The 14,927-nt window shown below is 34.9% G+C and overlaps 1 protein-coding gene across 3 annotated transcripts in view; it reads left to right on the top strand.

Moving 5' to 3' along the window:
• Positions 1-14,927, top strand: part of ERR (estrogen-related receptor) — a 39,060-nt gene that overhangs the window by 12,267 nt on the left and 11,866 nt on the right. For 2 of the 3 annotated variants that reach the window (XM_085189085.1, XM_085189083.1), the window contains one exon: positions 14,679-14,801. In XM_085189085.1, the coding sequence (XP_085045211.1) occupies positions 14,685-14,801 (117 nt within the window). In that variant the 5' untranslated portion in view covers positions 14,679-14,684. Of the gene's footprint in view, positions 1-3,776; positions 3,800-14,678; positions 14,802-14,927 lie in introns of those variants that run through there. The other variant, XM_085189082.1, reaches the window with a different exon arrangement.

The raw sequence follows: 14,927 nt of genomic DNA, 5'->3' as shown, positions 1-14,927 counted from the left end.
TGGACGTGTGGATGACTTAGACGAAGTTTATTTGGCTCTACGTATTTTTGGCCTAATTCGGTTATTAACAGTAATAAATCTAATAGGTATTTAGGTTTTTATGTTGTTTATATATCTTGTTTTTGTATTCTTATATATCTTGGTATGACTCATACTGATTTATTGATATATTATATTACATATTTATAAGGGTATTTTAGAATAAAGTGTAATTTGTTTAGTGATGGTTAACTAATTTGTATATAAGTGCCAAATAAAGGTTTGTTTTTTTAAATATGCCATCAATTCAATTGCTACACATTACTACAAATTCTAGAATCCACGGCTTTTGCAGTCATTTCTTTAATACTTAAGGATTACTGCGCTATGATAAATGGTTTGATTTATCTTGTATAACCAAAAAAATCATTGTAGATTTTTTTTTGAGTAGGCAGAGGGAACTTGGGAACCTAGTGTTCAGACACTCTTCTTTCCACAGATTTCTGGAAGCATTATGTGTTGAGTGGCAGAATTGGACCCCGCGTTTTGCCTCCTTACCAGAGAGAGGAAATTAAAAAATCAATTGTTTAATTTCCTCAAGTGGGAATTGAACTCACAACATCGCCGTGACTTGCGCTACGACTGGCCTCAACGTTGATATAGATAAATATAGATAGATATCTATATAGATATAAAATGGCATTTAAAACTCCAACATCCGCGCTACGACGAGTGGAGAATACCACAGACGGATATCTACTTCGATATATATGTATATATATATACTGTCTGTCTATCAATACTGACCGCCTCAGTTTTTGTATGTCTGGCTTTTGTCTAAGAATTCAGACTATCGAGTTGCTATTTGGGACTTACTATTCGTTTTAGTTCCTTATGGTTATATATTTTTATTAAATTTGATTTTAGCGTTTTTTTTCTTTAATGTCTTATAATAATTGAAATTGATAAAGTTTTTTTTTATTCTGCAATAGTTATTGAAGTTTTTCTAATTCTAATTAATAGTACACGATCGTAATTAACAATGATGAATTTGCAGTATTTTAGTCCGTTATTTAACAAAACTGAAACACAATACTGGGTACAAAGTGTGCCTCTAAATGCGAGGTTGTGGATTCGATTCCCATTCGTGGAAATTAAATATTTAATATTTCCATTTTATTCGCTCTGGTGGCGAGGCGTTGAGTTCCGCCACTCAACACGCGATGCCTTCAGAATCCGGTTGAAAATGGGAACGGAGTGTCTTAACACTTGGTTTCGTCTGCCTACCATGCTGTGTGCGAGGTATAGCGTGGCGCTTAAAAAAAACAAACAATTCACGTCAATTCTTGTATAATTTTCGTTTTACCTTTTCTCTTTTGAGATATGGTAATTAATCGATATTATTATTTATTTCTTTCAAGAAATGTACGTTTAAACTTATTATATGGAAATTCATATAATGTAGAACTGCCTTGCGAGCCGGTGGTTCTGTAAGACTGACGCTACTGACATTTCTATGAAACTTGACGATTCAAAAGTGATTGTATTATAGTCTAATTGAATAAAGAATATTTAGATTTTAACTCATTGATTATGGCTTTTGCTAAGAGAGCGAAAAAACCATTGGGTTCCTATAAATTAACACGTCGTAAAGAATAAAAGTTGTAAGTCAACACATTTAGGTCAGCCATAGGTATTTCGTAATTATTAACGCAAGGAGCTTTCGCAGTTACGAAAGCTTGTCTGGTGCAGCTTTCATAAACTGAGTGTCCAGTTTCACTGGTGACCAGTGACCAGTGGCCAGTGTGCCCACCGTGCACGTAACGTAGACTGTGAAATCACAGTCTAGGAGACATGGAATCCATTATACATACATTATCCCCTTATTACTATGCAGAACTGTCGTGATGTCGTAAATGCAGTTCGTTGTTTGGCCTTCGCCATGCTTTTTTTGGGCGATTTTTATCGGTTTAGGTTTGCGGAGGCGTGTGGACTTGCCAAATATTTATGTTTCGTTCAATTAACATTTTTGTGTAATTAATTTAGTTTTGCATATATATATATTTTATTGCTATTATTATTAACTAGCGGACGTGCGCAACTTCGCTTGCGTATTTAAGGGTGAATTCTAATAACCCCTGAAACATGTGTCCAATGAAATATTTTTAAGAGTCTAAATTTCAAATTTTGTAAAAATCGGTGGCGATTTAAAGATTTTTCCATACAAACTTTCAACCCCTTATTTGCACCCTTAGGGGGTGAATTCTAGAAAACCATAAAACATATGTTGAATAAAATATTTTTAAGAGTCTACATATCAAATTTTATAAAAATCGGTGGCGATTTAAGAATTTTCCCATACAAACTTTCAGCCCCTTATTTGCACCCTTAGGGGGTGAAATCTAGAAAACAATGAAACATGTGTTTAATTATATACGTTTAAGAGTCTGAATTTAAAATTTTATAAAAATTGGTGACGATTTAAAACATACCTATACAAACTTTCAACCCTTTATTTGCACCCTTAGGGGGAGAATTCTAGAAAACGATGAAACACGTGTTCAATTAAATACTTTTAAACATCTAAATTTCAAATTTTATAAAAATCGGTGTCGATTTAATTTTTTTTCCATACAAACTTTGAACCCCTATATCACCCCTTTAGGGTTAAAATTTTTTAAAATCCCTTCTTAGTGGATGTCCAGATTACGAAAGTAAACTTTTTTCCAAATTTCATGTTTCTACGCACAGCGGTTACGGCTGTGCGTGCGTCTTACCTCAGTCAGTGAGGACAAGTCCTTTTATATATACCTATAGATATGCTTAGTGTGTGTTTTGGGATGAGTAATACAAGCTTTAATTTTGAATATAGCTAGGTCAAATATATGTAAAGTCTAGGTCTATTTGATTTTTTTCTTCTTTACATCATTAACATAGTAGCGACCCACACGCGGTTTCGCCAGTTCGTCGTTATTGTTATATTATAATTTATACAGAATTTACATAATGACATAAGCTGTTGTCTATGCGTTCTTTTGATGCTTAAGCTACATTACTAGAAAGTTTCATCGCAATTCGTTCAGTAGTTTTTCAGTGAAAGTGGAACAAACATGCATCCATCCTCATAAACTTTGAAATTTATAATATTAGTAAGAATGTCACTTTTGAATTATTTACAATTGAAGTATATTTAACCAAATACTTTATAAATCTTTTTTTATTACAATTTATAAAACAAAAGCCCTTAAACTTCCTACCAATAAACAAACCCAATACTCTCAAATTGAACCAATCTGAAAAGCCGCGTGTATTTTAAACCAATCGCATTTCATTATAGTTGGCGTGGCTTCAGGAAAATTTATTGTTGAACGCTTATTCGCCGCCGCACGAAGGTACGGTGTAGGGCGTTCACTGGCAATGTTCATTCGCCACGAAGGGACCAATGTGAGAGATGGCTGGTACCCCGAGTGGGGGAACCTGCGTAGTGTTGTGCGTACGCGCAGTGCGTAACTGTCACTGGGCACACGCTCCGTGGCGCCCCTTGCGCGTGATACCGTCGATTGTCACCAGTTGTGACCTCGTGCCAAGTTCAAGTTTTAATATGATAACCCCTTTTTTTTTGTGATGTATGGAATTTTTCAATGTTAGTTTAGTTTTAGCAGTACTATTTTAGTTGTTACTTGTGATTTTAGTTAATTTGTGTTTTTTTTTTTTTACTTAAAAATTAGAATTTTTGTAGTTTTAGTGGGTTAAAATGTGCGCATTAGCCAAGTGGATGTTTCCTAAGGATTACCACAAACTGGATTTAACAAAGTGCTATGTGAGTTGACGATGCAAATTAATATCAATAGAACTCCACGTGCAGATAAGACGTGTTTACATATTACCCTTAATAGTGTATAGTATTCGTCGTAGTAGTAAATATATGCATATAGAATGCAGTCTCGAGTGCATCTTGAGTTCGCGCTGATCTATTTTTATACTGTTTTTGCAATAACATTTCCTTAGGTTTTGTTAAGTAACGTGAGGTATTTTAAACAAATAAACAGTTGTAGTTTGCTAAAATATTGCTATATTATTATTTATTTATTAAAGAAATTTAATATTTCTCCCATATCTGGGGATCCTCTTCCTAATGCGGACTTTTGTCAAACATTAGGAAATTGCGTATTATGATGTAAGTAATTATTGGTATGATAAAAATTTTCTAACAATCCGGCACGTGTTCAGAGTTAGGTACTGCTTTTTGTAATTGAATGTAAAGTAGGGGATGAAGGTTAATTTGCTTATTTATATTATTATTACATTTTAGAAAACCCGACGCTACGTTTCGAATACGTTGCAGTAGTCCTTTGCTGAAAGAAGAAATTTCTCAATATCTCCATATTAATTTTTAGTACTGTTAAGCTGAAATAAGTAATTAGTAGGCAAAATGATACAAAATCCATTTTATATCTAAATAATTGATCAAAACAAACACAAGCGAACGTCGCCGTCCTAAATCGTCATAGCCATATATATACTTGGCTATTTAAACATCGTAAAAATCATGCTCATTCGCTATAAATCCACACATTTGCCGTTTCACATTTGCAAAAATTAAAAACTTGATTTTTAAATAAAATATTTATTAATGTAAAAAGTAAAAAACTAAAATTAATCGGTGGCAACGAACTGCGTTTGGGTGTTATTTTTTTTTTGTTATAACAATTTGCAAATATGTATGATTCTATCTGTTTCTTTTGTGTTATTATAACACTAATTGGTTATGTTTTGTGCTAAAAGATCTTCATGGATTGTAGGTGTTAGGTACTTGTTGGTACCTTAATTATTACATGTTTGTAGGTTGTTTGGTACTGCAGTTTGATATTTGCTGTGGTTTAAATTTACTATAAAAAAATATTTAAAATTTGGTGAAAATAAATTAGTTGTTTAAGGTATTTGACCAATTGAGGCCAGTCCAGTCGTGGCGCACAGGGGCAAACGTGTGCGATTGTAAACACGACAGGTTGTAGATTTGATTGCCGTTCGAGGAAATGAAATATTTAATATTTTTATTTTATTGATCTGAGTTCCGATATTCATCATGCAATGCGTCCAAAATTCGGCGGAAAGTGGAGAATGGAAGTGTCTTAATGGGAACGGAGTGGCTTTACACTAGGTACCCAAATTCCCTCAGTCTACCCTGCTATGTGCGATATACAGCGTGTATCTAGGAACTTGCTATATTGAAGACTTAAAATTTCATTTAATAATTCACTAGGTCCTCATTCGCGATACCTCCAGATTGAAAGAAAAAAAAAAAACACTTACGTAAAGCTTTCTTTCCAAATAAAAAGATATAAATTTCCAATATCTATATAAGAATATAAGTATAAAAACGTTTCTGAGACGGATATTACCTCACGTGAAATAATAATAGCATCATATCGTAAGCTCTTAGGCATTGTTGAGAGTGGTTTTGTAATCTTATTAAGGATTAGTGTTGCATCACTTCACAGACGAAGTTAACATATCGACGGTGCCTAGGTAAAGTGGCGAAAGTGAAAAGTAGCTTATTTCTTTTATCGATAAATTTCGATGGTTATTTTTTATTTTTGAAAAATTCATTGAAAACTAACCTTCTTAGTACTTAGTTCAAACTAGCAATACGCATAATATAAACATTTGTGATTTTTCACTTTCGATACTTTACCTAAAGACCATCCATACTCGTATGTAAAATAATTGAATTTAGTATGAACAGTCTACCATATTATACTTAATCTGTAAGAAAATTGAATTTCTAATTAGCCTTTTTTAACATCATGCTGTACCTATCCCGCACATAGCAGGATAGGCAGAGGAAAGTTACTGCTAAAACACTGCGTTTTGCGAAGAATTGAAGTAATTCATTCCCACGAGTGGAAATTGAACTAAGGACCAAAACCGCTACACCATCATGGGCTCTTTTTTAAAACTTATTATAGACTAGTTATTATTTTAAATATCACAGTAGTTTATCGCTTTGATAAGGTCAGTAATAAAAATAATATGGTGTCAGCTATCGATCTTAGGTTTTGCGTTACCCAACGTTATTATAATATATTGTAAATAAAAGGAGCAGGGATTTAGAAAGTACAGAAATAACAGTATTTATATATTTCTCGTACTTTGGTACTATAGGTATTCCTGTGACAATGGCTTTTACGTTATTAATTTAGACGTCTAAAATACTAAATATTAAAATTATCATATATATCTAGATACGATTCATAATTTTATATAGGTACGTACACCTACAATATACAATTTGGCTGTCCAAAAAACTAAATACCTAATTAAATTGTAGATATTTACATTTATAGCATTCATTCATCTTACACCTCTAGGTACTTCAGTAGTTAAGCTTATATGAAATACAGATCATCCATCCATCCATCCATCCATCCATCCATCCATCCATCCATCCATCCATCCATCTTTTCACTGCTGGACATAGGCCTCCCTTAATTCTCGCCACTCCGTCCGGTCCTGCGCCCTTTGAATCCAGCGGATTCCCGCTGTCTTCTTCTACAGATATAATGTATTACATTTTTTTTGTAGATGATACTAATAATATGTAATTCTTAACAAACATAATGAAAATAATAAGCTACAATTATATTATTAATAAAAAAAAACCACTTATCAGGCACCAATAACCGATAAGAATGTATTCGAAAATCTATATAAGTAATCGTAGAGTGACGCGTAGTTTTCCGCGAAGCGCGTGTCGCCCGGCCGTGGCGTAGGTCGCGGTGTCGACGCCCGCGCAATGTCACCCCGTGAACGGTCCCTCCCCCCTCCCCGCTCCCCCTCCAGGCGTCACCCGCCCGCCGTGGGGAGGGCTAGGTGCGTGAACCAGCTGCCCTGATATCATTTCCCGACTAGCAATTTTTGGGGTATATTTGATTTTAAATTGTAAATGTTAGCTTAAAAGGACGATTATTTTCTAGCTTCCCGCTAACCTAGTGTTGAGACACTCTGTTTATCTATCCACTGAAATTTTTGAGCGGTTTGTTTTTTACAAGAGAATTCTTACTGATTGAGAATAGAACTGCTGGCCGTCGCGATTACAGTCACATGCTGAACCACGAGGACCACGAATTGGATTCAACTGATTGAAATTCGGGATGTTATGTCGAAAGTATGTTTTAGAAATTTACAATTTTAATAAGACGTTTTTTAGTGATATGTGGGATGTGGGTCAGTACACGAATAAGGATCGCAAGCGTGCTTGTTATGTAACCGTGTTACCTAATATCGAAATATTGTACGTATTAGAAAGTGAAATTTGAAATGCAATTATTTTTGTTTTTTTTTTATCTCATTCGCCTCGTATATATACGTAGTTTTACGTAACAGCGAGACCCTAACCTATGACAACTGACCTAGACTAATCCATTATTGTAGAGTCGGGTGTGTATACTAATTTTCTATGATTTTCTTAACATTAGGTTACCTCTGCTTACCCTCCTTTATGCGGGATACAGCGTAGAGCTGAAATATATATACTTTTTATTTTTCTCATTCGCCTCCAAATATCTACGTTGTTTACGTAATAGTGAGACCCTAACCTATGACAACTGACCTAGACCAAACATCAGTTGTCTAGTCACGTCGGTACACTAGTTTTCGATGAGTGTCTTACTAGGCTATCTCTGTTTACCCTCCCTAATTCTATCTACCCTTCTAAATGCGGAACATAGTGTGAGGCTAAAAAAAAATTTTTTCATATGCCTCAAATATCTGGGTAGTTTGCGTAACAACGAGGCCCTAACCTATGACAACTGACCTAGACTAACTAACTCGTCTAATCGTGTCTGTACACTAGTCGGCAATGCTAGATGGGACCCGCCCAGGATGCTGTACTCCAGGCGCGAGGGTTGCCCAGGTCGCGGTTACGTAACGCGTCACGCCACACCGTCACCGTCAGGTGGTTCGTCCGCGTGCTGATATTGCTCGCTGTCGGTCGTTCACCCTCAGCTATCTGCATTATTTAGCTTCGCTCAATGTCGGCGCAATGTCGAATTGCTAGAGTTCACAGACCGAGCGCGGCGCCCGCCTCGCGCCTTACCGGCCCGCCTTGCTCCTAGCACAGTTTTATCGGCCGTGTATTTTATTTTGTGATATATTTTTGTTAGGCGTTTTGTGTTGTTTGTTTTTTTATTTAGTATGTCGTTTTTTTTTGATAAAATATTAAAAATAAACAGCTTCACGCATATAGATGGGTAGGATAGGAAAACTAGTGTTAAGATACTCTGTTGAACACTTTTCGTTGATTTTTTCGGGGCTTTGGGTATTGGGTGGCGGAATTCAGGCATTTCTTTTGGCTCGGTTCCAAAGCGAATTTGATTAATAGTTATGTAGTTTATGATTTAAGACATGTTATATATGAAACTTAAGTATTTATTGTTCATATTATTTATGATATTTTATATTATAATAAAAAACTTAATCGATAACTGTAGCGCTCATTTTATTATAATTATTTCTAATATCTAAACATTTACCATGACGTAGCAAGCAAGCTGTACCGTTCAACCGAGCCACCTCAGTCGGTCTGTGGGGCGAGTCGACCTCGATCGCGCGGAAACAGGCGCGGTCAAGGCCGCAGTCTAGACGCAACCCTCCCCCTGCCCTCCCTCTGCCCTCCCCTGCCCTCCCCATCTAAACCCGACACCCAGGGGGGGTTGCTATTTATTGTTACCTCAGCCAAATTTGCCTGGGTTGAAGCTCGAACCTGACCTACCCTTATGTGTTATTATGTATATTAGATATCGTTACTTACGTATGTTTATGGAAGTAGTCATTCGGGCGGCTTCGTCCGTTTAAATTTATTGTTATTTTATAGCCAAATTATAAAAATTCTTGCATAAATTGTAGCCTATGGGTTATTCTCATGTGTAAGCTATATTACTGCAAAGTTTCATCTAAATTCAGTTAGTAGTTTTTGCGTGAAACTGGAACAAACATGCTCATAAACTTAAAGTAGGATAGGATGAGATATAGCAGAGTAGGTGAGGTTTTTTTTTAATATTTATTGTAGACGTGGTCCGTAGATAAATACTTATTTTCAACTTTTTCAAAATTATAAGCTATAGGTATTTTCTATCTCCAAGTATTTAATTCCTAAGTTTTTCGCTTTTCACCTATTACGAAACATATACACAATTAATATTAATATGAAATAAGTTTTTTTAGAAAACGATTTAGAAAGTAACCAAAAATTTAGATTTCGAAATAATATTATTATAAGAATTAGGTACCTAAATACATTTTTGTAGGTATCTTAGACAAGGCTACAATTACATTGGATGATGTTTCTGACAGCCTCACCCGCGGCTAGACATTGATTAACTGTTGCTAACAGTTCATTTTTAAATAATGGGATAAAAATTATAGCTTTAAAACGCATGTGAACTTTCATAATTTTTATTTCGAAACCTTTTATATTTAAATTGTTAAGGCCCAAGTGTGTAACTGTGAACGTGACGATTGTGGGTTCGATCCCCACTCGGAGAAATGAATTATTTGAGAAATGAGAATTTAATATTTTCATTTCTTCGCTCTGGTGTCGAGGCAAATAGCGTTGGATTTCGTCACTTAACACGCAACGCAGTTTCAATACTAGGTTCCCTCTATCCCCCCTATCCTGCTATGTGCGGGATACAGCGTGAAGCTGATTTTTTAAAAATTTAAGTTTAGAGTTGAGACGACTTGACTCAATAGTAGGTAATCAATTTGCTACTAATGTTCGTGTTTTTTGTTTTATCTCGCTTGTCTTTATTTTATGTGAGAAAAATTCATTTTGTCTTATTTTTGATTGTTAAATTATGTTTTTCTAGATATAAAATAATCTATTAAGTTGTCGTTGTTGATACATCGTTTATTTCTTGAAGTTATTTATGGATTGTGACGGCGTTGAAATTGTCTGTAGCTTTTTTTGTATATTTCTAATTATATATCTTACCTAATATACCTAAATGTAATTTTAGAGTTGCGAAATTCCATCGACCGACCTTGAACGTTTTTTAAAAAATACTATTCCGCTTATTCGCGCACATACTAGAGTAGGCAAACTGGGAACCTGGGAACCTATTGTTAAGACACTTGTGTTCCCCAGTTTTTCACCGAATTCTGGAGGTAATCCTTATTAATTAGGCATAATTTTCGTATTATATATGTAACTTTTAACTAAACAACGCTAGTCTATTGTTCGACAGTAAGACATAGCGCTTTGATAAAAATGTGGGCAGTGAAGTCATCGGCGACCGGCGGCGAATAGCTAATGTGCCGGCCTTGGGCGGCAGACCACACGCAAACACTGTACATTATATATAACTATCTAATTTTTATCTTTGCTCTCGATAGATAAAACAAAAGATTAGAGTTTCAGGTTTTTCTTATCCCTTTGTCCCTCTATCCCGCAAATGCGGGGTGGGTTAGGTTCATCGATCAATTGGTAGAGGTTTATTACCACGGCAAGTTGCCCTGAGTGGGCATTGAACCTATAATCAATGACATTTACAGACCCCATAGATGCGGATGCTCGAAGTAATAACTCCTGACAACTCTTAAATAATGGACAATGGAAACCCAGATCGCTGTCGAGGTTCGTGTTAAACAAACGCATTCTACTATAATTGGGGTTTCGTGAAATATAAATCAACTTGTCCAAATTGCATCGTCGATTTGAAATTGATAAAAAATCCGCGTAAAAACTTGTGGTCGAGGTGATTTTTTTTGTGAGTCTGCTTAGTATATAGTACTTATATGCGATGCAATTTCTGAATTCTCAGTATTCAGAAGAGTAATGTCGAAATCTTAGCGTGTTACTAAGATATTAAAATTTTAGCAGTCGTCGTGGTGCAATGGGTCTGACTGTAAATACGACAGTTGGTGGTTCGATTCCCACTCACGGCAATGATTATATTTAATTTGTTTTTATTTATCCGCTTTGCTCTTATTTTTATTTGCCTTTTATATTTACAAGTCAGCAACGCAATGTCTCAAATATTTCAGGAAGTCAGGAAAGGAGTGTCTTAACACTAGGTTCTCTTTGTTTGTGGGAAGGTGATTTTTTTTTCGTAATTTTATTTTTGATATATCATATGACGTAAGTTTCAAATCGTTAAAGTATGTGTAATATTGATTCAACGCGTTATCCAACTGTACAAATGAGTGTACATCTGTACTGTATAACAATAAAAACCACGCATTCTGGATGGCGTGGCAACACACGGACAGTATTACAAACATACAAAAATACTAGTATACATATCGTTATAATGCTTTTCATTGTTTTGCAAATTATGATAAGATAACGCATGGAAAAATACAGTAGAGTTCTAATAAACGTCGCGTTGAGGTAGGTCCGGTTTTCATATATTATATATAGGCAACGAGACCGCCGCGACGCTGAAATTTGTATACATTTACTTAGGTGCGAAATTGGAAGTTCTCGCGTTGTCGATAACGTCTCGGTATTTAGTGCTATATGTATGTATGTGTGTTACACAATATATGATGACCTTGGAGCTTTTGTTTGTATGTACATAAACCGTAGGTTAGGAGAGTTTTATATTTTTCAATATAATATCTATTGTTCTGAGAAATGGATGATATGTAAAAAAATGTTATTTTTAAAAATACATTTGAAAAATTAATTTTTATGTTTGCTTGTTTGATTATATATTTAATTTTAGCAATAATTAAGTGAATCAGAACTTCAGGCTAAATACAGTATTATAATAAAAAGAAACATGATTTTAAAACATTGTATCAGTTCAAGGTCTCTCTTGATTTCAATAACAAAAGGTAAAATACGAAGTTTTCTAATTATAGAATTATTTGATCGACGAAGTGTATATAATTTTAAACAATTCAATATGAATTTACACATATAATACCAATTTATTATTTTTATTTTAACTTTGCTATATAAAAAACTATATACCGAATTAAGTAGCGTTCGATACGTTGAAAAATATTACACGTCCCAACCCGTATCGAATTGAGGTAGTCTTATTTTTGTTGGGCAGTTTTTGTTTCTTCCTTTCAAGTTTTGGACTCGTAATTAATTCGATATTATACTATGCACATGTTATGTATGTAATTTATAGACTAATTTATTAAATATTTGCTCTAAAACTAGTTATAGTTAGTTATGATTTATTGCCAATATGTTGTAATTAGTTTTGAGTCCAGTCTTGGCTCAATGGTGCAATTGTGTGATTGTAAACGCGAAAGCTTGTTTGTGGGTTCAATTCCTATTAGAGAAAATTAAAATTTTCATTTCGTCGCTCTGGTGTCGAGGAAAAGCGCGGCGTTGAGTTCCGCCACTCTACACGTAATGCCCCGAAAAGTCGGCGGATTGTGGGGAACGGAGTGTCTCAACAATAGGCTTCTGAAGCTGGATAAATAAGAAAAAAAAGTGATTATGTAAGATTTAAAACGTTATTAAAAACTCAATTCAATTCAAGTGTGCCCAAATTATAAGTTACATTGACAAAAAAGCTTTCGGAGCAAACTTTTAAAGTTTTTAAATAGCCGTTTCCGTTACTGAAAATTTCATAAGCTACGCTACTTTTACTTTCGTATGTACCGAAGCGTCCCACTAGAAATTTTTTATTTGGCATGGCAGCAAAAAGTGGCAGAGCCGGGAGACCTTGGAATCGATATAAATCGCGTAAGAACGTGAATTTCGGCGTGCTTTGGTGCAAAATAGATATTCATAATAACAAGCCGTTCGGTTCATCGACCGTGCGCCCGTGGAGTCACCTTGGCGTAGTAGATAATGTAGCGTTTGTATAGCGTGGTCTGGTTGGGCGCTGCGTCAACTGTTCTACTGTTGGGATAGGCTCTACGGTTTCTGTTGTTGTTGGCTTTTTGCCTATTTTTTTTGTGTTGGTTTGGGCTTTTTTTTTTGATTGGTTGTGTGTTGTTGTTGGAGAAGGTTTTGTGGGTTTTTGTTTTTTTTTATCGTTTTAAAAGGAAAAATCCTTTAAAATACTTTTTCTTGTATCCATTGCTGCACACAGCAGAGTAGGCAGTTGGAACACTCCGTCCCCGCCTCTTTCCGCCGAATTTTTCGTGTTTCGGAACTAAACGCCGAGCTTTTTGTTATTTTTTTAATATTCTTGGTGCTGTTATATAATTAGTTGAAGGTATTATTTTAATTCTTATATTTTTTGCTTATTACATTTATTATTATTAAGTATATTTTATTATTTAATATTATAAGAAATTGGACCTTGGTTTTATAAAATGCTATGATGAATTCGGAGTTAGGCATGTATGATGTAATTCGTCTAGAATTCTAGATGCACATTTTCAATTTGCTTATTATTATATATTTTAGCGTTGTAAATTAAATTAAGATGGCGTTTATTAAATTGTATTTATATACTGATTTGGTTAATGTTATGAAACACGCTTATCACTCGCGTTATATAGGTCTTGCGTGATTAAGTAGTGTGTGTTTAAAAAGTGCCGGTTGCGTCACGTCGTGTTTTTTTTTATCGGAAACCCGACAATGTCAATAGTGCATTGAACTTGCATCGTGTCCTTGGAGCTTGAATTGTCGTAAATAGATAATTTTTATTTTCGCTATCCGAGTAGGTATGTATTATCTCGCCACTCCTATCGCTCTTTTTTTTATCTGCGCAACCCACAGTGCTGGAAATTTGGCCAATTTTATGCATTTTATTATTGTTTGATTATTATTATGGTTTTGAGGAAAAAATGGAAGATGTGATTTGTTGTTTTTGTTTGTTTATGCTGATTGCTGTTATATAATTGTTTCTGTTGATAATTCAGGCCTGTCGTGGCGCAGGTGCACTCAAGTGTAGTAATAAGCGCGACGGATCGTTGGTTCGGTTCTCACTTGAGGAAATTAAATATTTTATATTTTCATTTCTTTACTCTGGTGAAGAATAAAGCTCGATGTAGAGTTCCACCAATCAACACGCCATGTCTCTAGAAATCTGCGGAAAATGGGGATTGATGATGAAATTTTTTATCTTCACACTGCAGCAGGCTAGGCAGAAAGGGCCTGGTGATATTCTGCTCTCTACTTACCCCTCGATTCTGGAGGCATTGCGTGTTGAGCGTGTTCGAACGTGTCACTTAATTTTAACAAAAAAATAAGTCGATATTTAAAACTTATTCGGATAATTTAAAATTTATTTTATATAGTTCATAAGCTTTATATTACTTTTTGGACTACTTTTAAAAATATAAGTCATTGTGTTAATTGACGTCTCATTTGTGTTATCAAATGTGACTTATCACATGATTAATTCAGCGGTTCTGTATTTATTTATTCATTCATTCAACTTATTGAGGTAGTTACATGTACAAAATGTAATGAAAAGTATTAAATTAAGAAAATTTAAAACTTAAATAGAAAACACAAATTAGTATAGCTTAAGTTGATTCAATTTTTGAGAGCAATTTAATTCTTTTATCATGATTTTAATCGATTTTGCATGAGACAATGCCTGTAGAGTGCCGGAATTTAACGCCGCACTTGCATAACCTATCGCGTGCCACGACTGGTCCAATTTATATTTTAACAATTTATTATTTCTATTGTCCATCGTAAAATCGAAACGAACGACATCATTGGCGAAGATTAGCAACTAATATAATACCTGTTTCCCTTATAATTTCAGGTACAGATGATGTCTGCAGTCAGTGGTGAGCAGTTATTGCGTAGAGTAAAGCAGGAAGTCGAGCCGCCGCCGCAGTACTCGCCCGAGCAGCACCGCCCCATGCAGATATTGGAACCTTGCAATGTATGAGTTGTGTTTTTTTTTATTTAGCTTTAATCTATATACCACACATATTAGGATAGGCAGAGGGAACCTAGTGTTAAGATTTTCCAGAGTTCTCTAGATTCTGTCCAATGTGCGTATTGAGTT

The sequence above is a fragment of the Heliconius melpomene genome, chromosome 8 (assembly GCF_056956725.1).
Source record: "Heliconius melpomene rosina isolate 202511_hmr_F chromosome 8, ASM5695672v1, whole genome shotgun sequence".
Classification (NCBI taxonomy): domain Eukaryota; kingdom Metazoa; phylum Arthropoda; class Insecta; order Lepidoptera; family Nymphalidae; genus Heliconius; species Heliconius melpomene.
The sequence above is the reverse complement of the archived record's forward strand: the minus strand, read 5'-3'. Positions and strand labels throughout refer to the sequence as shown.